This window comes from Tachysurus vachellii, chromosome 7 (assembly GCF_030014155.1).
Source record: "Tachysurus vachellii isolate PV-2020 chromosome 7, HZAU_Pvac_v1, whole genome shotgun sequence".
Taxonomy (NCBI): domain Eukaryota; kingdom Metazoa; phylum Chordata; class Actinopteri; order Siluriformes; family Bagridae; genus Tachysurus; species Tachysurus vachellii.
Window position 1 is genome coordinate 19,260,176 of NC_083466.1, and position 23,839 is coordinate 19,284,014.

Here is a 23,839-nt window from a genome sequence, read left to right on the forward strand (position 1 = left end):
GCTGCTTGTGGTCACGTCACTAGCAAAACTATTTTCTGAACAAACATCTGATCAGAAGAGCAAGGACACAGATCCGGTGTGTATGCAAGAGTGACAGTGTGTGTGACGTACTGCACATCACTATCTGGTAAAGGGACAAGCGTGAGACAAACAGGCAAAATGGAGCAAAGCATGAAGGTTCTGCTTTGGGTTCTTTTGTCCAGTAGCATGTTTATTCTCACAGGTAAGACAAATGGGTTTGTCTGTAATCCAAAGTCTTTTGCTTGTTTTTGGTGCGTCCTTACTATGATGAACATGATATATAAATAATTATTTATTTATTACATGCTGATTTATTTCTACATGATGTATTTTGTAACAAGTTAAGTAGACAGATTGCAGGTACAGTATGATCTCTGGAAGTTTTAAACAGATTTCTAAAACAGGAAAGGACTTAACCCCAAGTACCAAAGGACAGTGCTACAGTCTTATTTGACCTTGTAACGTACAGTGAATATAAACAGAAAAAAATATACAGTGCACAGGTGGAGACGAACTCTAAGACTAATGCTGTGTGCCTCCTTGACTCGTTTTATGATCATAACAGTGAACAGCGCTTGTGCATTATAGAACATTTAACCAACCTCTAACTTGTCCCCACTCCATAACAAAGGCACTCATAATAGCTCTTACACTTTTACCTGCACTTCTAACACTCAGTTCGGTTGCACTACTTGTACGGTCATCTGCACTGTGTGCATTTCATCATACGTTGAACTAAAGCGGCTGTTGATTTAATAAATTTAAATGTAAACATGAAAGAAAGAGAAAGAAAATAGAAACAACAAATGACAGAAAAATATCATAATGCAGGGTGAATTATATTATAGTCTAAGCTTTTGTCTAAGCTTTCTTTCTGTTTATGAAACACTATACATTTATAAAGAAAAAATATTTGGAGTTTGGTGAAAACTGACTGAAAACAATATTAATGAGATTTTGGGCAATTTGAGACACGTGATAGAGATGGGTCTTTACTTTCATTTTAAATTATTATACAAATGTTAATAAAACATTATTGATTTATTAGTAGCATACTACTTCAGTATCAAAATTTTACATACTACTTCAGTAACACTTCAAATACATAGTCTGATATTGTAAGAATTCAGTAGACTACATATACATATACACATATAAAGATGTTAAGCTGAGTAACACACTATATTTTATTTCTTAAAGCAGGAACAAGAGGATTTAGAACATCTTCAATATGTTTTTCAAATTTAAACCCATTATTTTCTCAAATTCTTTATGAACAGATTCATTAATAAGTAAGAAAAACATCACATTCTTATTAATCAGTAAGAAAAACATCACTTAATGTATGTAGCATTTATTATTAGTTTCTTGCAGTGGCAGAATAAAAATAAATAAATAAATAAAAAGAGGGCTGTAAATGTTTCTGACCATGCACCATGCCACTAAATACAAAAGTGTTGTGTGTGTCTGTGTGTTTAGGAGGTTCTGAGACAGAGCGGAGATTGTTGCAGGATCTATTTGAAGATTATAACTTGAAGGTGCGTCCAGCTCGAGCCTGGAATGAGACCGTGATGGTCAGAGTCGGGATGACGTTGGTGCAGCTGATTAGTCTGGTAGGATTTTACACACACATGCAAACACAAACACTGTGTTGTATATTTCAAGGCTAGGTTTGATGGAGAATGTAGGGGGAACATTCCTTGTGTTCCTCAGCACCTTGGTGTAAATGCCAATAACTAGTCATATCACACAGCTTCAACACAGTCTTCTTGAGTCCAACCAACATTTTAAAGATGTCGTGATTAACATTCGTCTATGTTTGACATGTAGGACATTTTGAGAGCAATTGAAAGAATGGCTTTATAGATATAAATTAGGTTACTTTATATGCTTAGGAACATCTAGCATAAATAAATGATAGCGTTGTGTAAGTGTGAATTACAGTGCAGGTGTGTAGTGCAAGTCTGTATTAAATTTCATTCTGGTGCTAAGATGAGTCATATCTGAAAAGGTTTTTTCTGCATGTAACTAAAATCTTTGCATCCCATTGTTTTACTGCCCTGTAAAACCTCTAATCACAATGAAAAAGTTTTAAAATTCAAGCACTGAGTGGAATCTGACTACTGCCCATTATTTGTGCTCAGTGATTATCACAGAAAAGCGTAGCTAAAGAAAAGAGTCTGATGCGATGCTATTTTTCCCAACATTTCCTCATCGCTGGCTGTGGCACCACTGAAAGCTTTAATAGAGTGCTGGGCCATGTGTGGGCCATTAGACTTCATCTAACAGGATTGAGTGTTCCACTGCTGCAGGATTTAGCCACCGCATGATACTGTCAGTGTGTCTCCTCTCCTGCAGGATGAGAAGAATGGAGAGATGGCAACCAATGTATTCATGAACATGGTGAGAGGCACAGTCCATTTATCTTCCTCTACCGATTCGCTATGTTTCTGTTCTGTCTTAATTCACTTGTCACTTTGTATAATTAGAATTTATTATATCTCTGTTTTGCTCCAAGCCCTTTGCTCTCAACTGCTTTTTTTTGGAACATCTCTTATGTTCTCTGGTGTTGAAGAGCTAATTAGTGTGCTAGAATTCCTACACCAGTGTGTCATTCTTTGTGTGTCTGAAAGAGGGCTAAATACATTTCCGTTTCAATTATAAGGGAAAAATATTGTTTCCTTTTTACTGATAATTAACCTTTCTATGTAATTCAATGTGGGCTTTGCGTTGAAATTTAGAGAAAGGTAAAATTTCTGAAATGTTACACATCTCTTACCCTCATTCTCCCTCTGTCTGTCTCTATCTGCTTTTGCTTCTTCTTTATTCCCTCTTCAGGCGTGGTCTGACTACAGGTTGTCCTGGAATCCAAAGGACTACGACAATATTGATGTTATCAGATTACCGCCAACCAAAGTATGGCGTCCAGACATTTACCTAATCAACAAGTGAGTGTTCTTTGTCCATATTTAAACCATCTTCATATATAAATATAACAGCTACACTTGTAACCTGTGGCTCTACTGTAATATGACGTCCCACCTGTCATAGCTTCTTATTTAAGCTCAGTATATATGTGACCTCTGTGTGCCTGCACCCACCGCTATGCAACGCAAATAACAGAGTCAAAGGCAGCACTGCACACTTACAGCTGGAAGTGTGTCAGAACTTGGAGCTGTTGTATATCAGATGCAGTTAAAAAGCACTAAGCGAGAGTGGTTTTGTCCATTTTGCAGTAACGATGGGCAGTTTGACGTGGCTCTTTATGTGAATGTGCTGGTTAATAGCAATGGCACGGTTTCCTGGCTGCCTCCAGCTATATATCGCAGCTCCTGCTCCATTGAGGTACAACAAATCTGTACCACGAACAGCTTACAAACAGCAACCATTCATCATCTTAAAATTATTAAACAAGCAACCATCTGTTGAAGGCTAGTGCTAATATGCATCTCTATTTCTCTAGGTGGCCTATTTCCCATTCGACTGGCAGAATTGCACGATGGTGTTTCGCTCATATACGTATGACGCCTCAGAGGTCGACCTGCAGTACGGCCTGGATGAGAATGGAAAAGAGATTCATGAGATAGTCATAGATGAAAATGCTTTTACTGGTTAGTCTACATATTTCTTCTGATATCATTGTTTCCTGTCCTCTATCTGAAATTTCCCCAACTGCTCTGTCAAAAATGCTGGGGATATTTGTAGACTATTATTTGGGTAATAACTGGAAATTTTGAGTGCATTGCATTCTCGCTGATGTTTATCACCAAGGTTTCTAGGACTAAACTTCCTAAAAGTTCTCCCAGGATCTCTGTCTGATATGCATAATGTGTAGGAGGATGGAAAGATGGATGGATAGTTGAGTAGAAGGATATATTGATGGATGAATGGATTGACATACAGAAGGATGGTTGGATGAATGGATGGATGGATGGATGGATACAGAGGGATCAACAGATGGTTGGATGGATTTCTGTGTTGATTTAATGTCATGTTTGCTTAGAGAATGGAGAGTGGCAGATCTGCCATAAACCCAGCAGGAAGAACATCCAGGAGGACCTCTATGAAGACATCACCTTCTACCTGATTATCAAGAGGAAACCACTCTTTTACATCATCAACATCATTGTGCCCTGCATCCTTACTAGTGTGCTGGCTATATTTGTGTTCTATCTGCCACCAGGGGCAGGTGGGTGTGCACAGAATTGGATAGAATAAAATACAATAGAATACTGTCTTATGCCCTTTATCATCATTTAAATCATCGGTCAGTGTTGGTTATTCATTGGTTTGCTTTTAGCATTTGTGCTTGTAAAAGCCTAAACATCTATACATATAGCTTAAGCATTTAGAGCTGTTTTTGCTCTGTAAGATTGCATGATTAAAGCATTTCTTTGCTGTGTCTGCTTTGGTGTTCCCCACAGGAGAGAAAATGACTCTGTCCATCTCTGTTCTTATTGCCCTCACTGTCTTCATGCTCCTGCTGGCTGATAGAGTCCCTGAGACATCTCTGGGAATCCCAATTATTGTGAATTATGTGATGTTTACAATGATCCTAGTGACCTTCTCAGTCATCCTCAGTGTTGTGGTGTTAAACCTGCACCACAGAACCCCCAGCACACATTATATGCCCAACTGGGTGCGCAAGGTCAGCCAGCATGGCAGTGCTATTAATCATTACTGCAGCCAGGTTTTTAACAAGTTAGCCAGTTGTCCTTATGCTCTTTCTTAGAGTTGTGAGCAATATATTATCAAAGTGTAGATCTAGTGTATAAAAACCAACTGAAACCAGTAGGCAAATTAGATACTTTAGGGGGTTACAGCTTATAGTGACAGTTTACTTCCATGATTAAATTAATTATCTTCAATCTAGAACAATTAAGGGTTCTCCAGCTGTCCTGTTATAAGAAACACTTCCACGTTTATGTAAATGTTAAATGTAAGAAACCTGCAACAGAGGATATCCCTATTACAAAGGGCTCCACATAAAACCCTTTAAGGAAGTCAAGAACCAAGTACAATATAATTAACCTTTGAAGAACCATTTTTTCCCCCAAGAGTGTAGTTTCTAAATACAAAATACCAGTAAAAGTCCAGTTCTATAGACGTTTCTGTGTCTTTATGCTAAAATATTTGTAAAATGATACATATAAGATCAGTAATATCATGAAATAAAAAATGTCTTTGGGCTTATGTCTGCCAAATTTACAGTATGATCTGATACCCTGAAGCCTTTTGCTGCAGAGCCAGCATGCTAAACTGCATGCTAACTAATGTAGCTAGTTACTGATGAACAAAATCCTGGTTGTTATGTTTTTGTTTTGTTTTTTTTTTTGTTTTTTTGTTTTTTTGAAAGATTTAACTATTGTAAGGTAAATCATTTATTATATGCCAGTTGAAACTCTAATACTGAAATCTCACGGTTGATTGTGAGTTGATTTGATTTCATGTTCAGTGGATCTAAAATTGAAAAGTTTAAAGATGTGTATTGTTTGAACATTGAGTATTTACAAAAAAAATAACACTTTATTAATCAAAGTAAACTATTTAAAAGGTTTTAAATGACACAGTTTGCCAATTATTCAATTATCGATTTTCAGGTGTTCATCAACTTCCTGCCTCCTTACCTGGGTGTGCTCAGACCTCGCCCAGAGGAACCTGTACAGAAGGAGGAGCCTAAACAGGACCCTCCCATACCCCATTTTGATCACAACTTCAGGCCCGGAGGAGAATATTTCATCCGCAAGATTAATCCTGAACTGATCACACCTTGGAGGGGAAGGTAATAAGCAGAAAAGAAGATAAAACGTCCTAGAAGATTGTCTCTATAATCAATTAAACCATTAGTTAAATGATAAGTGCCATTAAGACACTTAATGACTCATGCTAATTCATTTGTGCTTCATTGATAGATAGGCATCTGGTGTTGAAACTGTGTGCAGAAAAAAAAAAAAACAGGTGGTTTTATGTATGAAATCATGGCTCTACTACTGCGCAGGGTTGTCAGGGTGGTTTCCATCATGACCAAGACCCTAAACTTGGCAGTTAATAAAAGGGCCCTGCTACATTATGCTTGTCTTCTGGCCATTCTGAACCAACCCGAGTGAACCAGGCGGCCATCCACTTAATTGCAGTACAACAGAAATACTCTATACTGAGGATAATATTCGCTCATGTGCTGCTTTATTAAAGATGTGAATTTACTCGTAGTTCTGACAGTTCTGAAATGAGAACAAAAAATTATTTTTCATTGAAAGTAAGGATTGTTCATGGTGCTGATGTTGTGTCCTACTGAGGATGATGATTACTCAATAGCTCAGAGCACATCAACTGCAATAACTCGCTATTAATTTAATATCTGCTGAAGTTATATGTTGATTTCCATTGCTACATGTAAGCAAGTGATGCTCAGGAAATAGCCATGGTGTCTATCACATTACATATAATAGAAGAAAGCACCTATTGGCCTGTGTTTACTCACACTTACACAACCACTTCCTTTAGTCAACATTTTAACCTGGAGAATCTTTATGATGTTCCCTAAAGCACACCAACATCTGGTCAATGTCCTGCCTATTGGCAGTCACTTCAACATACAGTAACAACATACACCTCAAACCCAAATATTGAAAAATTTATCCCTAATGAGCAAGTCAGAAAAGATGGTGGAAAGGAAAAACTAAATAATTTCCCTTCTATAATTGTGTTATTTGGTCAAAAGTGCAATTTTTTAACCAGGAAATTTGTTCTAGTTTTAACACGGAGTATGTCGTTGAAGTTATCAGCTGTTCACTGAGACTTGAGTACAAAACTGTATGTATCAATTGCTGTCCAAAACGATTTTCATGTTTTCTAAATGATAACATTTACAGTGCTACTAGAATACTTAATTTAGCTACCTAAGCAGTGCACTCATCTGACAAATTTAACAATAGCAATTAGTATAGAAAGAAATTATTATAGGGCAACACCCGGCATCTTTGAATCCAATACCTCAACTCCACAACAAGACAAAAAATGTAAAAAAAATATTCAGCAAAGAGCTTTTAAAAATTATTTACAGACTTGATGACCATGAAGGGTCATCAAGAACAAAGGGAAGTAGAAGTGTGTGTGTGTGTGTGTGTGTGTGTGTGTGTGTTCAGTACAGCTGACATGTTAGCACTAAATGGACACCAAACTCTTTCATCCCACCTGGTCTCATTTTCGATGGTCTGACGGGAAAATCTGTCTGTCTGTCTGTCTGTCTGTAGTGTAGTGTACACTAACAGTATCCTGCTACATTGTGCTTTGAGCTTGTAAACGTGGCTCTGAGGTCTTTCAGTCATATGGTTGTGCTCATTTCTCTTCTCCTTACAAAGGCATTTGATTTCAGCCCAGCTAAGCCCAGTCGCCCGCCACTGTCGCCAGCTTCTAAGCCCCTGTTTAGTTTGGGCATTAGGGCTAATCCTGCGTAGGACACAAAGGGAGGGTGAAGTGAGGAGGAGAGGATAAATGCATAGAGGATGAGTGCTGCTGAGGAACGTGGAGAAATAACTGAAATACTGTATTGATTTCCCCAAGCCATTTTATTTCTGTTAGTGCTGTGTTTATGTAGATTGATTAAAAGTTTAATATGTGTTAAAAAAAACGTGCTTGTGGGACAATATTTGGGGAATTGTGTTTGTGTGTGTGTGTGTGTGTGTGTGTGTGTGTAGGAATGACTATAAGGTACTGAATGGGAGTTCCCATCTGTCTGTGATACTGAAGTGAAATAGTGGAATGTTAGCTGGCAGGCAAAGCACTATATCTCTCCATCATTCTTTCTTTCTCTCACCCGACATGTTTCTGTGGCTCCAGACGGTTGATGTCACAAACTAATTTATGACCTGTTGTTCTGTTCTAATGCTCTCTTCCCCTTTATTTGGTTCCTTGGTTCCCCAAACTCTTATAACAGGTGCCTTTAAAATGTCACATGGACTCTTAGAAGTTGAGCCTATAGATCTGAATCATATTTCTGACCATTTTGGCCTCGTGAGGACGTTTCATTTAAAAAGCATTGTATGTGGTTTACTATTAGGGGTAAATTTTTGTGTAGTACAACATTAGCTGTGTCAATGAAAGGATGGTGAGACAAGTGTGTGTGTGTGTGTGTGTGTGTGTGTGTGTGTGTGTGTGTGATATAATCATTCATGTCATATCCACCTCTTCTACAGATTTATACTTGTTGGAGTGGCTTCAGCTTGTGTTTCACGGACACGATGAGCCTTAAACAGCTTTAAATGGATACGTTCATGTGTGTACTGCAGCTTTCAGAAAAATGGCTATGTGTAAAATTGTGAACTTTCCTTACTGTACCCTCTAGTGTGAGTTGTGTGAGTCTTCACACAAGCTACACTAACACTCTGTACACTGTGTACTATTCATACATGAAAAAAACTTTGATGAATTTTTTTTTTGATAATTATATAATCAGCATCTAATGACAAATTGGCAATTGTTGGTGTCTAAATTAATGTTACCACAGAAATCTGGTACTATAGTTTTAGATCTGTAGTTTGTGGTTATAATGAATACAGTTTTGTGGATTGTGACACAGCCTCTAGTGTTCACAAGTCCATATTTATCATAGCTATGGATTTATCATCTCAACAAATTTTATTTAACTCTTTAAGATAATGAAGCCATTATTGAGCTGAGATCAAGGAGATGATACTGGAGTCCTCAAGAGACACCTGTTTATTTATACTTTTAATGCAACATCTCATGTAGGAAATGCAAGTTTTATTTTTATTTTATTTTATTTTATTGTAAATACAATACTGGTAATAAGGGTTAATTCAGTTGACAGTGAATTGAAATGTATATAGCAATCCAGTTATATTTACAGTATCAACTACAAATATGTGTGTGGGGGGGTGTGCGTGTGTGTGGGTAGGGTGTGGGTGTTTGTGTGTGTGGGTAGGGTGTGTGTGTGTGCGTGTGTGTGTGGGTAGGGTGTGTGTGTGTGTGTGTGTGTGGGTAGGGTGTGTGTGTGTGTGTGTGTGTGTGTGTGTGTTCATGTCATTTGTCATTGAAGAGAAAGGTCACAAGCAGACATACCACTGCAGTCATATTTATAGTGTCCTCTATGAATGAACAGTGTGTGTGTGTGTGTGTGTGTGTGTGTGTGTGTGTGATTATTTGTCACACAGGGTTTTAAATATGTTAAAACATTTTTTTTATTATTCTGCCTTTATTGAACACTCTGAGAAGCTTCTCTATTCTCTGTGCTATCGCAGTAGATATATGTCTTTGTCTGTGTTTAATTCTTTGGGAAATCAATCTTCGTGGTTTCTGTTGGTTTAAAAAAATCAAAAAGTATTTTGAATTGATTTTAAAGAGTTATCAATATCAAATGGGGTGATAATATAAAATGGGGTAATGATCCAACAAGTGATCCGGGACCAAATTTACAAGTGATATTTTCAAATATGTGCTACAGGAGACTGAACCTCGTGGCAATGGTGTAATGCATTGTTGTGATATTCTGTGATATAAATGATTTCCTGATGTGTGTGTGTGTGTGTGTGTGTGTGTGTGTGTGTGCTTTACAGTCACTCTGACAACACGGTGCAGCTCCAGAGGCTTTTTGACAGTGACAGCTTCTGTCTGATCCTGCCTCCTGATCTTAAATCCGCCATCGCTGCTATCACATACATGTCTGACCAGCTAAAAAAACAAGATTTGGATGATACTGTAAGGACACACACACACACAAACAAATATACACTCATTCATGCTCTAAAGTTTGTTTTTTTGTTTTAAGTAGCACCACACCAATTGCCACTGTTGCGTTGCTTATTATTTAATTTTCTGCTTGTGTGTGCCAACAGATGACTGATGACTGGCAGTACATCGCCATGGTTGTAGACCGCCTCTTCCTCTGGCTTTTCATTATTATCACCACCCTAGGTACCCTTGCCATGTTTTTGGATGCCAGCTTCAATCACACACCTGCGGACCCTTTCCCATGAGTGTATCCCACACACACCAGATCAACCTGAATAAAAGCACACGCTCACAGACTCACAGACACACAGTATCACCACAGCATCACTACAGCATATGTGATAACATGTCTGTCTCCACATTTGCACCAGCTTTGCCTTAAACCTAAGGAAAATATTTTACCACAAACTTGATATTTTTATCTTGTAGTTCCTAGAACATGTCAGAAGAGAGCAGCAGAGTCTGGGTTGTGCGGTACAGTCGGTACAGTCTTTAGTATTGTATTTTGTTCTAGTTTTAATCTTGCATGGACACATGATCAAATAATTTCCTACTTGTGTTCTTCCGATTCCATGGATCCTATCACTCATGTCTTTATATAATTCCTGATTTTTTCTTTGCTAATTTAAAGTGTCACAGAGGTGGGTGTGTATAGGAAACATAGTTACTCTGATAAATTAGAGGAAATAATATTTTTTACATTATGCAGTGTCTGACTAAAATGTATAATTTATTGTCTTTGAATCAGTGTGAAAATGAAAAGAATTTTTATTTCTGAATAAAATACACTCACAAGACACTAATAGGAACACCTTTACATCAGCTCATACATACAGCTTAGGATTCACTTCACCAGGTTTATAAAGTGTGTTCAACAGAGAATACACCAACTCCATATATAACCTTAGAAAAGATGTTTTGTCTAGTTCTCTCTCTCTCTCTCTCTCTCTCTCTCTCTCTCTCTCTCTCTTCCATAACTATGATCAGGAGTGTTGGACAGTATACATATGTAAGATATGGTAATAATAAACTAGTCAAGACACCGTTATTTATATAAAAAAGTTATCAAAATTATGAAAATGCCTGTATTTATGCAGGGATGCATTTATTTCTGTATTACTTATGTGTTTAATCCTAATAAAAAATGAAATGCTTCAGTAAAATTCACTGATTATTTAATTTACTATATACAATATACTGGACATTCTTTGCTAAGAACAATGATGCTTTTATTAATATATACATGATTAAAACAAATAGATAGTGGTATACAATAATATTTTATAGAGCCACAAATTGCCTGTAAAGAGAGCTCAGTATAAATTGGTTCATTGTTATAAGTGTTGGCTTTAAAGGAGAACTAGAACCCAGCATGTTTTACTGCGCATGGTTCAGCACTCCTCTAAGCCAACTTCTAGCAGTTTCATCAGCCTCCTTTTACACAATCTGCTGCCCTCACAAAAGAACCAAGCTAGCAAGACTAGAGCGGCGAGGAGAGAGTCTGTGCCTCAGGGGTGATTTAGTAGTTTCTGTTACCTTGTTGCAGTTTATGCACTGGTGAAGCACAAGACAAATATGCAATTACGGGAACCAGGAGGGGGGAAATGTTCCAAAAAATGCTTAGCTCTTTGGAGTGTCAAGGTTATTTGGCCCACAGTTTGGGAACTGGCCAATAAGATGCCAGATAAATCACATAACTGTGCACATCGTATGTGATTCCTGAGAAAAGGACTTGTTCCCTCCCTCCTCCTCCCCTCTTCAGCCCAAAGATTACCGCTTTTTTCATTCTCACTGATGACCAAAAAACTAGATGAATCCTGCCAGGACTGGAATTTTCTTAACATCTGAGTACAGAGACCAGATTCTTTAAAGTAAAGGAGGGCAGGTTTCAAAACAAGGGGATATGGCCATGGTCTCAGAGTCTACAGTTATACAATCCTGTACCAAACACTTCTTTTATTAAAGCTGCACAAGATATACTATAGTAACTATGGGAACAAGTCTAAGCTGTTATGGGAATGGTGCTATAGAGCACAACTAGGCACAAGTATGAATATACTATTACTACTTCTTCTTCTACTACTACTACTTCTTCATCTACTTCTCTTCTCATTCACTTTTAGTTAAAGTGGTGCGATATCACAAACGCCCATCTGCCTCCAGTGCCCCTGTCACACCCCATTCCAGGTCATATATCTTTACTTAAAGCAACACTTAATGCAACAGAGTAGCAGTGAAGTGGACGTGACATTAATTTCCTCTCCTATTTACAACTATTGCTTCCTTTCTCACGTAATGAGCACAGTCTCCTTCCCGGTGAGCTCACTGAGTCAGTGGCGCCAGCTCAGATCAGTGTGGCACACAATAGTTCACACTGTTCCAGGACTTGTTGCTCTCTAACACACATGCAGGATTGTGAATACACTGCAAATTCAAATCTGACACATCACAGACCACTGGTCCAATAGAAATTAAAGAATAGGTAAGCCTGCCAAGGGGCTGAGTATATTGTAAGGTCTGAATATATATTGACCATAATTCTAATGGTCAATGTCAATGTCAATTTATTTCTATAGCCCAACTACACACAACACCAGTTGACCAGTGTGCTTTACATCAATGCAAAAGACAATAAAATATCAATAATAGATAAAAAACATAGAAAACACAAACACACAATACAGTACAATATATTTCAGCCTGGACCATATGCTAATTCAAAAAGATATGTTTTTAACCTAACTTTAAAAACCAATATGGAAGGAGAGATTCTAATACTAACAGCCAACACATTCCACAGTCTGGGAGCAGCTACCGAAAAGGCACGGTCACCCCTACTTTACGTAGGAATACGTAGCAGTCTCTGATTAGATGACCGGTGAGGCACGACTGGACGATGTTCTGTCAGTAAATTGGAAAGTTATGGAGGGGCCAACCCATTTAAAGATTTAAATACTAAGAGAAGAATTTTAAAATCAACACGGTATCGTACCGACAACCAGTGCAGAGAACATAGTATAGGAGTAATGTGGTCTTGTTTTTTAGTACATGTCAGAAGACTTGCTGCCGCATTTTGAACCATCGGTAATCAGGATAACGCTGTTTGACTAATCCCGTAGTACAGTGGGTTACAATAGTCCAGCCCTGATGTTAAAAATGCATGAATTATTCTTTCAAAGTTATTAAATGATAAAACAAATTTAACTTTAGATAAAAGACAAAGCTGAAAAAAGCAGGATTTGACCACTGAGTTTGTCTGCTTATCAAATTTTAAGCCATCATCAAAAACAAAGCCCAAGTTCTTTACCCAAGGCTTTGCAGAAATAGTTAAATAACCTAGTGTTATTTGGCTAGGAGAGTTAACTTAACCAAAAACTATTATTTCAGTTTTATTTTCATTAAAATTGAGAAAATTTAAAGATAACCAAGCTTTCACATCAGATAAGCAGGCCCTAAGTGTTTCCAGCCCATCAAGATTAGTTTTTAGGGGTAAATAAACTTGAGTGTCGTCCGCATAACAATGGACCCATGGACCCAAAACCCATATTTCCTGAAAATAGACCCTAATGGGAGCATATATAATGAAAAAAGAATGGGAGCTAAAATTGATCCCTGAGGAACACCACAAGATAGAACAGTAGCCTCTGATGTATATTCCCCAATATTAACACTAAGCTTCCTATTTGACAGATAAGATTTAAACCATTCAAGGGCAGCTCCTTTGATACCAGCACAACGCTCCAAGTGAGCAAAATGAATGCAATGATCTATCGTGTTTATTTGCATTTGATGGCATTTACTTATAAATGTGTATCAGAAGCACACTGATTGTTTCCATATACTCACTGTGGGAGGGTATAGAATACAAAAACTACTAAGATTATATGTGATACATGCATTTATCTATGACAATTTAAAGGTAAGTCAGTACAGAATCCAAACAAGAGTTAAAGGTCTTGTGTGAGAGCCCAGAACTGACGGTAGAAAGTAAGGAACTAGCTGTATATTACAGTAGTTGGTTGATTGTAACTACTGTTTTGTGTATAATACTTTTACTTTTTAACATTTATTTAGTTGTATTTTATTTTTTGTTTTTGGTCACTGTAAAAAAACAAAGTAAAAAAAAAACATTTAATCCCAGAAGATTGTAAGCAAATTAATACAGTTAAACAAATGTTAAATCAATTCTCTTTCAAAACCCATGATAATCTGCTAATCATGCAAACCAAATCCCATGGAGATGTCTCCATTTCAGAGAGCAACAATCAACTTGCAGAAACACAAACAGGCTAATCATTAGCTATCAAGTAAGCTAAACAAACTAGCCAAGCCTTTTGCTATTTTAGAGTAAGAAAGCTCTGTATTTAACTAAAGATTTCATTTCGATGCTTGGTAACAATACGTATGTCTTAGTGCTGCTACAGCCTATAGGTTATGCTCAGGAACTTGTGTAATGCATGTCTTTGCTAGATAACTAATTGCAAATTTAGCTAGAAATGTAAATGAATTAACATGAGTTAGCTAGCTAACAATTCTAGCAAGAAATCCCCAATAGTATTTGGCTAAGTTATCTAGCCAGCTAATCTTGTATATTCTCAGATACTTTTGATAATCATGATTCATTCTTGCTCACTTGGTTGGTTAATATAATTGTTGAAAAATACATTTCTCAGCTAAACAACATGAGACAAGAAATAGATCTAATGTTGTATAGCTGATAAATGTATTTTTCAACAATTATATTAATAACCAACCAAGTGAGCAAGAATAAATCATGATTATGAGATGGCAATGAACACAAGGAAACTGGAGTAGCCAGAGGGAATCTCTAAAGCACTGGGAGAACATGCAAACACTGCACACTCAGAGCAGAAACAGGTTCGAGGCACATTTTTACATAACTGCACATGGATTAGTACACTTAAAGAAAGTTTATTTTTACACATTCCACGAACAGACATTACAAACTTTCGTTCGATCTCATATCAAACTATACCAAACAGCTGGATTGTGCTTAGAACTCATAGCCAAAAATATTAAGCACAGGAAGTTACAGATCAATGAATGAATGAATGAATGAATGAATGAATGAACTAAAATGAGTGTTTAAGATACAAATCTGTGTGATTGGAGTTGTCCACTCAATTGCAAGTGTTTTGTATCTATGGTAAGAGGACAATCATTTTGCTCAACACCATAAGGACCCAATAATCAACTGTTGTCAGATTGAAAACCCTTTTAAACTGTCTACTTTAGGAATATGAAATTGAGGAAATCATGAAGTACAGGCAAAGGCATCCTGACATCTAGACAGCAGAAAGACAGAGTTCATACAGGCAGTCAAACAAAGTTACTGGAATTTTTTTTACAGAAGTTCTGGTAAAAGGGGGTGGGATATACCAAAAACTGTGATGCCAAAGGTAAAAGAGAACGCGTTCACTTTATTTGTATAGTTCTTGAAACAATAGACATTGTCATAAAGCAGCATAATGAGATTTCCAGATGTACAGTGACATCCCTAATGAGCAAGCCAGAGGCGACGGTGACAAATAAAAAAACATCAGACGTCACTTTAGACATCATCTTCTGGGTGACATAATAAATCATCACTGTATACTATTGGATTACAGTAAAGACAAAAATCGCTGTGTGTTTTATTGTGTCACAATATATCACCATTGATATATTATGAAGCCAGAATTCTAAGAGTATTATTATTCACTAAACACCTTCACATGTGCTGCCTCACTTGGGTTTGTCTAAAGTAAATTTTCCTGAAGAAGAATGAGTGTGTCTCAAGCCAAATACACTTGTTAGTTTTGTTACTTATTGCCGACTCAACTAATCATAGCTTACTATAAAATAACATAAAAATAAAAGCTCATACCAAATTTTTAAGAAAATATGTAAAATCATTAATAAAATGAAACTGACCAATTTCTATTCTTAGTGATACTGTGACTGACAAGATCATTTTGATTAAAAAGAAACAAACCTTATAAGGAACATGAGGAACATGCAGAACCCCAAACAGTGACCCAAGACTACCCACTGCACCCTCAAGGTCGGTAAAGCTAAATAAAATCTTACCATAATCATGGAATCACACTTACAATAATGAAGGAGTATGTTTTTGGACGGAGGAATGTTAAACCCTGTTAGTTAATCCCTAGAGACCCCAGCAGTGTATCCTTGGCAGTTCGAGCCACTCTGACACTTACTGTATATGTGCTAATATTTCAGTTCTGGGGAAATTCTTTGGAAAAGAAAACTACTTTAGTGCGCAACCTCGCTTTGTCCGTCCCATCCAATCTGATCTGGATACAGCTTGTGGATTAAAAAAATCCCTCCAACTATTGGTAGTGACGTCACAACATCCCGTTTGGGGTGCGCGCAAAGGCGCGCGCTCCGAGTCGCGCTTGGTCTTCAGTATTTAAGTGCGTTAATTCAGTTTGCCTGGTAGTTCCCTGGTGGCACGAACTAAAGAATCGTGATTCGTAATCCGTGATTATTGTATTCTGCTATTCTTTCAAGGAGACGTGAAAGACTGGAGAAGTTATAAAGACTGCGCTTCCATTAAACTCCATCATGGCGAACTCAGGAGTGCAGCTGCTCGGGTTTTCCCTGTCCCTGTTGGGCATCATGGGGCTCATCATTGGCACAGTACTGCCACAATGGAAAATGTCAGCCCATGTGGGAGACAGTATCATCACTGCTGTGGCTACTTACCAGGGCCTGTGGATGTCTTGCGCTTTCCAGAGCACCGGCCAACTCCAGTGCAAAATCTACGACTCGGTCCTGCAGCTAGACAGTAAGTGTAAACAAGTAAAGGAACTAGAACTTACCTTCTGCTGTAATAAAGGCAATAATACTGCCTTAAAGCGCTTTATCCAGGACAGAGACGCGGCTGGAACTGAGGATACTGGGTCCGACAGGGATGGGATGAGACACCACTGCATCCCACATCATAATTACATTTTCTCTTTTAGTTATTTGGTACTTTATTTGGTTTAAGATGCTTGAGCCAGTGTCTGGTGATTAAGTTGTATTATTTAAAATGAAAATTAAATAGAAATTAAATAGACATAAAATATAAAACTAACTATCGACCACATAGGCTGTGCTTTTAGTAAAGGTAAATTTGGTAAAAAAAAAAATAAAATAAAATAAAATAAAATAAATAAATAAATAAAACATTAAAAAAATTAACAAAAATTATTGCAAGTGGGAAATTTTTACAGTATCGAATTTGTTCACATTTTGAGCATCTTTTGCAGCATCATTTATATCAAGTCTGTACCGTTCAGCATCATGTACCGTTACCTGCTTTTATAAGCGTCATGGGTGCGTCATAAATACGCAGTTAACTAGTCAGTAGTGGGGGAAAGTGTGCAATAGTAGATAGAAAACTGCGCTGTAAACACGGTAAACGCTAAATATAGTAGACAAAATATTGGACATTATGTCTTGGAAAAATTAAGTTTTGAAAACAGGTAGATAACCGAGAATAGAAACCAACAGAAATACAGACTGATTAAGTTTAATGCACCTGTTGTGTGCAGACGCCTGTGTTTTAATTTACTGTTGCTGCTGGTGATATTGCTAGAGTTGGTGCTGTGTCACTTCCCTCAGTGACAAGCACTCAGCTCTATTGACTATGGAAGCTTTGTATCAGCATACACTGAGCTTATTGTTGTGTCTGGAAGCACTGGGAGGTGCAAAAGTACATTATTACCATAGCTGGTTTATCTACTGAACTCAGATACCTTTTGAAAAAATAAAGACAAGATATATGTAAATAAATGTCATTAACTAAACTGCACCCTTCTTAAATGTCCATCCATACACCACTTGATAGATGACTGGCGTTATTGCCAACTGGTCACATAGTTTACTTGTTAAAATTTGTAGCAGTAATTGAGAAACACTTTCCTTACCAGGTGGTCAGGTCTACCAAATGGTCTAGCAGTTTGATCAGCTAAATCTGTGTATAAATAACTTCCATGATTTCAAGACTTCTGTGCTTTAATTTAGATAGAATTCAATATTATTCATTGACAGGCTTGTGTTAGATGATTTACTGGCATTTAAACTGGCAACAACAACCTCCAAGCACACACACACACACACACACACACACACACACACACACACACACACACACACATAGACACACACACTTCTAATAGGGCACCTAGCTTAAATGTGTTTTTATCACATCTCCGTACTGGAGCCATGGAAACAGAAGGCTATTGCTTTCTTACTAGGAATGCAGCGTCTGCACAACGCCACTCTCCTGAAACAATGGCATCCAACCCCCTTAGCCCTTCCAACTCCTCTGCAGCCTTATATATTTTCTCCCACTTTCATCGATATCTACAGTATATCGTTTGGGTAAAATTGGGAAGATGTTGAACTGGAAGCTCGGGGTCATGTCCAGATCGAGCCGGTTCAGGCTGCACCTGCCAGCAGTTTGAGTTAAGACTGAGGGAAAAGGGAGAATAAGATGGGGAGTAGGGAGGGTAGTTACTGGATTCCAGACACAAGTATTTTCAGTGCCTGGCAAGAGAGCTTTTATTGTGCTGTAATAAATGATGCTAGAAAAGTCATTCTTTGGTTTCTTTACACCCATCCCCACCTCCCCTTTTTTAACTGTGAATATACAGGGATTAACTGGTACAGACCGGTTCTGGTTGGGTAAAACCCCCTCACATGCACACACATTCACACACAGAGACACACACACGCACACACATCCTCTGTCTTTTTTTATCCTGGATGTTGATCAGTATATCCTACTAATTGTGTCTTTTACTGTCCTGCTCTACATAAAGAACAACATACTGTGTAGATGGTTCCCACAAAATATGAATAACATACACAAGTGTCCACATTATCATGATGCTACTTACTCATTCATTCACTTTCAGTAGCTACTTTATTTTGGCCAGGGTCTATATTGGGAACACAATGGATCACACATGGACACACACATCTTCCTACTAGTATGTTTTTGGGAAGTGGGACCAAGAAAGAGAACATGCAAAACTTAATGTAGATCGTAACCTGAGAACAGGATCAAGAAAAGACTCTGGAGTTACATGCTAGACCTCTGAGCCACCTTAGAAACAGTTTATGATTATTGAAATTAGAAGATACATTTAATATTGTTTGATATTTAAATTTCAATATTTATATCAATAACAATTTTAGTGATATAGAGTTGCAGTAGTTTTGCTGGCATGCTTGTAACATACAGTTTGTGTGTGTGTGTGTGTGTGTGTGTTAGGTTCTCTCCAAGCAACTCGTGCTCTAATGATAGTTGGCATCATCGTGTCGATTGCTGGACTGGGAGTCGCCTGTGTGGGTATGAAGTGCACCACATGTGGAGAAGAAAATAAAGTGCGTAAAGCCCATACTGCTATGACAGGAGGCATCATATTGCTCATCGGGGGTGAGTATGTTTCATATGACTTTAAAAAAATTCAAAGGATCGTTTATCCTCAAATCAGAAAATAAATAAATAAAAATGACAGCGTGTAATATTGGACTTTGAACAAAATCTTGAAAGCATGTTTAGTTTGATCTTTCCGTCAAAGGCTGTAACACTCAGTACAAAGCTGAGCGTTCACATAGCGACAGTCATAGAGGGTTATAATAAACACCATTATTATAAAGATGGTGTTTTGAAGCTGTAAAGTAAAACTGGTTGATGTGGGCATATGTGCAGTTTGCTGTATAACCCTTTTTTTTCTACATGCCTGTTTTCCTAAGTGATCCCTTTGTTCTGTTCATGCAGCTCTTAGCGCAATCGTTGCATGCTCTTGGTTTGCACACAACGTGATCCGTGCTTTCTACAACCCTTACACTCCAGTCAACACCAAGTAGGTGTTTTTGTTTTATTTCAGTAGTAAAGATGATGATCTGTTTAGAACTGTGCGTTTGTCTTAGGCACATGTGAAAATAAAGAGCGGTAAATAGGGACAATTTCTCAGTTATTTCAGTCTCTCCATCCATCCATCCATTCTCCATACTGCTTATCCTACTGGGTTGTGGGGAACCTGGACCGTATCCCAGGGTACACCCACAACAGGATGCCAGTCTATCGCAGAGAACACACACACATTCACACATGAGGCTCTGTTATGAAGTTCCTTATTCATGCCTGAAAATCATAATGTTTGCTAATTTAAAATGTGCACTTTTCTGCTTTCACAGTAATGTTTAAGGCAAGAAATGACCTTCATTAAATGGCAAAATGTACTCAAGAGTTTAAAAATCTAGTAGAATCATATGGGCAATCCTCTTATGGTATGCACAAATTTGAAAATTTAATTAAGAAATAATATATAATGTATTATAATATAATAAGAAACACAATAACCCTTTGGGGATTAATAGTATTCTCTACTCCAATCTATTGTAGCTGTGTATATACACTGTATACTTTACAGTTGTTGTAGGTGTGTATACAATGAGTGAATTTTTTAGTTTCCTTATTTTCCGTACTTATTTTCCTGTCTTCTTTTTCCCTCTTTTACCAGGTTTGAATTCGGCTCAGCCATTTTCATAGCATGGGCCGGATCTTTTCTCGATGTTCTTGGCGGAGCTTTATTGGCTGCCTCCTGCCCTCAAAGAAAACAGGTGACTAAGTACTCTAAAAACTCCACTCGCACCACCAGCAGCACCAAGGAGTACGTGTGACTGATTTCAGAAGATCAGCCAGGAACTGTATATGATAAACGAACCCTGTGAAAGGAAACAGGACTGAGCCTGATAGATTAAACTGAAGTAGGAGGAAAACGTGGTTACTCCATAGAGTAAGAATGGCAGAAGGTGCTGATTATAATTTACCATTTTATTCAGCATTCTAATATCCTACACTTACTGGAGATTAAAGTTTACGTTTTATAATGACCCATGGTGCAAAAGAACATTTATTACTAGCTCTTTGAGTTCTTGCTTCTTGTACACAATCTGAATTCCATCACAGTGCTTTTGAAAGATTAGTGTTGAATGTGTTAGGCCTGTTTCACATCGGATGCGTAAGGAAAGAAGTAGCAGCTCATATTATTTAAGCGCATACGCTAACGGGATGCATTCACACTGCACGCCGAGGCGGCTTGGTGGCACGAAGAGTGATTGATTAGGCACTGAGTGTGTTTTTGCCACCTATAAGTGCCTTATTTCTGATCAAATAAACATGGGTTGACATGGAAAATGAACAACTTCTCCATAAAAGCATATCCCTGATATCTATAGAGAATGAAAACATGGAAGATAAATCAAATGAACTTTAATAAGACTCTAGAAATTAAATTAACTTGAGCTTTTCTGCTAGAATTTACTTTAACACCGTCTGCATTTAAAAATTCAATTCAACTACTGCGAACTCTATTTGTGGTCCAGGGTTCATCTGTGTGTGAGCTGCTTCTGCTCTGCTTATGCATCCAGTGTTAAACCTGTGGAAGATGATGTGCTACCTTCATGCTCGCTAGAGGGCGTTAGATGTCCCTAATTTCTTGTGTAATGTTCACAACTGCCCAGAAAAGTGACCAAATCTTTTCACTGTCTACCAGGAAAATGGTGTACATGATCCCTGGACAAGCAAGAATTTTAATTTAACCCTCCAAGTAAAACATTTATTAAAACAAAGATTTTGCCAAAAATAAATAAATAAATAAATAAATAAAAAAGTATCCCAGTCCACCCCAAAACAGCATTCAAAAGTCACACAAATGCTGTTTTTACTGTTTCTTTTTGGGCTGACATTAGGAATTTGAGTTATATTTGTCAGTCTTGCAGATTTAGTTATAGAAAAATGAATGTATGTATTAGAGTAATGTATTAACGTTAGAGCCTCGATGGCTGTCGAGGCTACAGTATTAATTTCTTTATCTCTTGATAGTGCAAGACAAAAGATTAACACACTCCACTTCTGTCTCAACTCAACCTCTGTTTTAAAATATATTGAATTTACATAACACTGGCACTTAACTTTGATCAAAACAAACTATGAGAATTGTCTTGAGTAAACACAGAAACAAAACAAAAGTCAGAGCTTGGCAAATATATCATGGTTAAAAAATGACTGACAAAATAGTACATATACAAAGAAGAATAGTGATACAAGAGCTAGTGGTGACCTGCCTGTTTCTGTGTGTATTTTGCCCCCATCTGAAAGAGTTTCATTGTTGTAAACAGTTTATAATTCCAGGTCTGAGAAGCACATTCTAGTATGTATGTATGTATGTATGTATGTATGTATGTATGTATGTATGTATGTATGTATGTATGTATTGATGGAGGGATGGATGGATACGTTATTCAACTCAGTGGGAAACGCAGTATCCACAATCTTGGGAAATAAGGCATACAATAAATACTAAAAAAAAATCAAAAAGTGCAAATCTTTGTATTAAGGTGCATTATGTACATTTTGTAGAGTGGTTCTGTGCACATTTTTGTAATTCCTATACACTAACATACAGAATCTGCTCATAAAGGGCTTGACTCGGATGCACAGACATTACAAAAACACACCAGCCATGGGGTCCTTATGACTGCAATAAGAAAATAAACAGTGATTTAGATCAGATCTTGTGTCTGAATCTCTGTTAGATCACACAAGGGACCTGGTGAAGTGAAAATATCAAGCACATAAAAACAACCTAATATGAGTGTTAGAGTGTTGGAGACGTTTTCAGTGAGTCAGTGGGTTTTGTATGTCTTCAACCAATTTATGTACATTTACAGTAACCATATAAAGTGATCCATATAATCAAGTGTATTTGTGTTGCAGTGTATTACAGCCCCCACATGTGAGGTTACGGCTCTCTGTGTTCAGCGAGTTTTATGTTTTTTCTTAGTTTGTTTTGCTATGATTATGATTTCAAAATAAATTGCCACAATTCAAAATAAAATTTGTATTATTTCTAACATCGCTCTAATGTTTGCTGATATGTATTAATATGGATCTTCATCGAGTTAATCATTTTATTCGATGAAATTTTATTTTATTTGTATAGCACTTTTAACAGTGGGCATTGTTGTTGCAAAGCAGCTTTATATGAATATATCATTTCAGAATAAACATTATAAAGTTAAAATTTGAATATATGGGGGGCACGGTGGCTTAGTGGTTAGCACGTTCGCCTCACACCTCCGGGGTTGGGGGTTCGATTCCCGCCTCTGCCTTGTGTGTGTGGAGTTTGCATGTTCTCCCCGTGCCTCGGGGGTTTCCTCTGTGGTACTCCGGTTTCCTCCCCCGGTCCAAAGACATGCATGGTAGGCTGATTGGCATCTCTGGAAAATTGTCCGTAGTGTGATTGAGTGAATGAGTGTGTGTGTGCCCTGCGATGGGTTGGCACTCCGTCCAGGATGTATCCTGCCTTGATGCCCGATGACGCCTGAGATAGGCAAAGGCTCCCCGTGAATTTGAATATATCCTTAATGAGCAAGTTAGAGGCAATAATATCTTAATATCTGTGTACAGGTAAACTTTCTTTGTGTCATTGTTTTTGCTATAATTATACACAGAATAGAGATAGAGGGATGAACAGCAAGAGAGAGAGAGAGAGATCAATCGATCAGTTTGGTCATTAAGACATGATAGCATTTGATTATAAACATTCAGGAAAAAAACCCAAAATAATTAATAATAGCAGTGCAATATATAGTTTTCTTTAGTCATGGATGATTGAAACTGATAATTGTATAGTAAACTGACTCCCTAACATTATACAAAGACTTTGTGTTATTGACTTAATAAACGGGATAGACGAATATGCTAATCATGCATACTTTATTTTTCAAAAATGCAATTTGCAAATACAAAACAAAAATTAACCAGCAATTTCATGCAAGTCAATTATAATGCACAAACCACATATTAGCACAACCATAATATTAGACCATTTTAGACAGAAATTCATTCAGATCAAAGGTGAAAAAGCACTCCCTGCAAATACACTTGAGCTAAATATCAAGTGCTAAATATCCAGGGAGCAGAAACATGCCAAAAGACTTTAGTTTTCAAAGTAACTGTGAATCCTAAGCTAATGGTGTG

General features: G+C 37.4%; 3 protein-coding genes across 3 annotated transcripts in view; 2 read left to right on the forward strand and 1 right to left on the reverse strand.

Annotated features, from left to right (window-relative positions):
- chrnb1l (cholinergic receptor, nicotinic, beta 1 (muscle) like) lies at window positions 1–10,079 on the forward strand. Its single transcript, XM_060873485.1, has 11 exons — window positions 1–223; window positions 1,501–1,634; window positions 2,380–2,424; window positions 2,860–2,969; window positions 3,258–3,366; window positions 3,485–3,632; window positions 4,025–4,210; window positions 4,446–4,669; window positions 5,622–5,803; window positions 9,597–9,738; window positions 9,876–10,079. The coding sequence occupies exons 1-11, from the start codon at window positions 160–162 to the stop codon at window positions 10,014–10,016; spliced, it is 1,485 nt and encodes a 494-aa protein (XP_060729468.1). The 5' UTR covers window positions 1–159; the 3' UTR covers window positions 10,017–10,079.
- A 6,107-nt stretch (window positions 10,080–16,186) lies between these two features.
- Window positions 16,187–22,710, forward strand: cldn7a (claudin 7a). Its single transcript, XM_060874781.1, has 4 exons — window positions 16,187–16,582; window positions 19,061–19,225; window positions 19,571–19,655; window positions 20,316–22,710. The coding sequence occupies exons 1-4, from the start codon at window positions 16,360–16,362 to the stop codon at window positions 20,473–20,475; spliced, it is 633 nt and encodes a 210-aa protein (XP_060730764.1). The 5' UTR covers window positions 16,187–16,359; the 3' UTR covers window positions 20,476–22,710.
- An 848-nt stretch (window positions 22,711–23,558) lies between these two features.
- Window positions 23,559–23,839, reverse strand: part of si:dkey-112a7.4 (uncharacterized) — a 2,649-nt gene continuing 2,368 nt past the window's right edge. The window contains exon 3 of the mRNA XM_060874782.1: window positions 23,559–23,839. This exon is cut by the window's right edge and continues 562 nt beyond it. The gene's annotated coding sequence lies outside the window, so the exon portion shown is untranslated.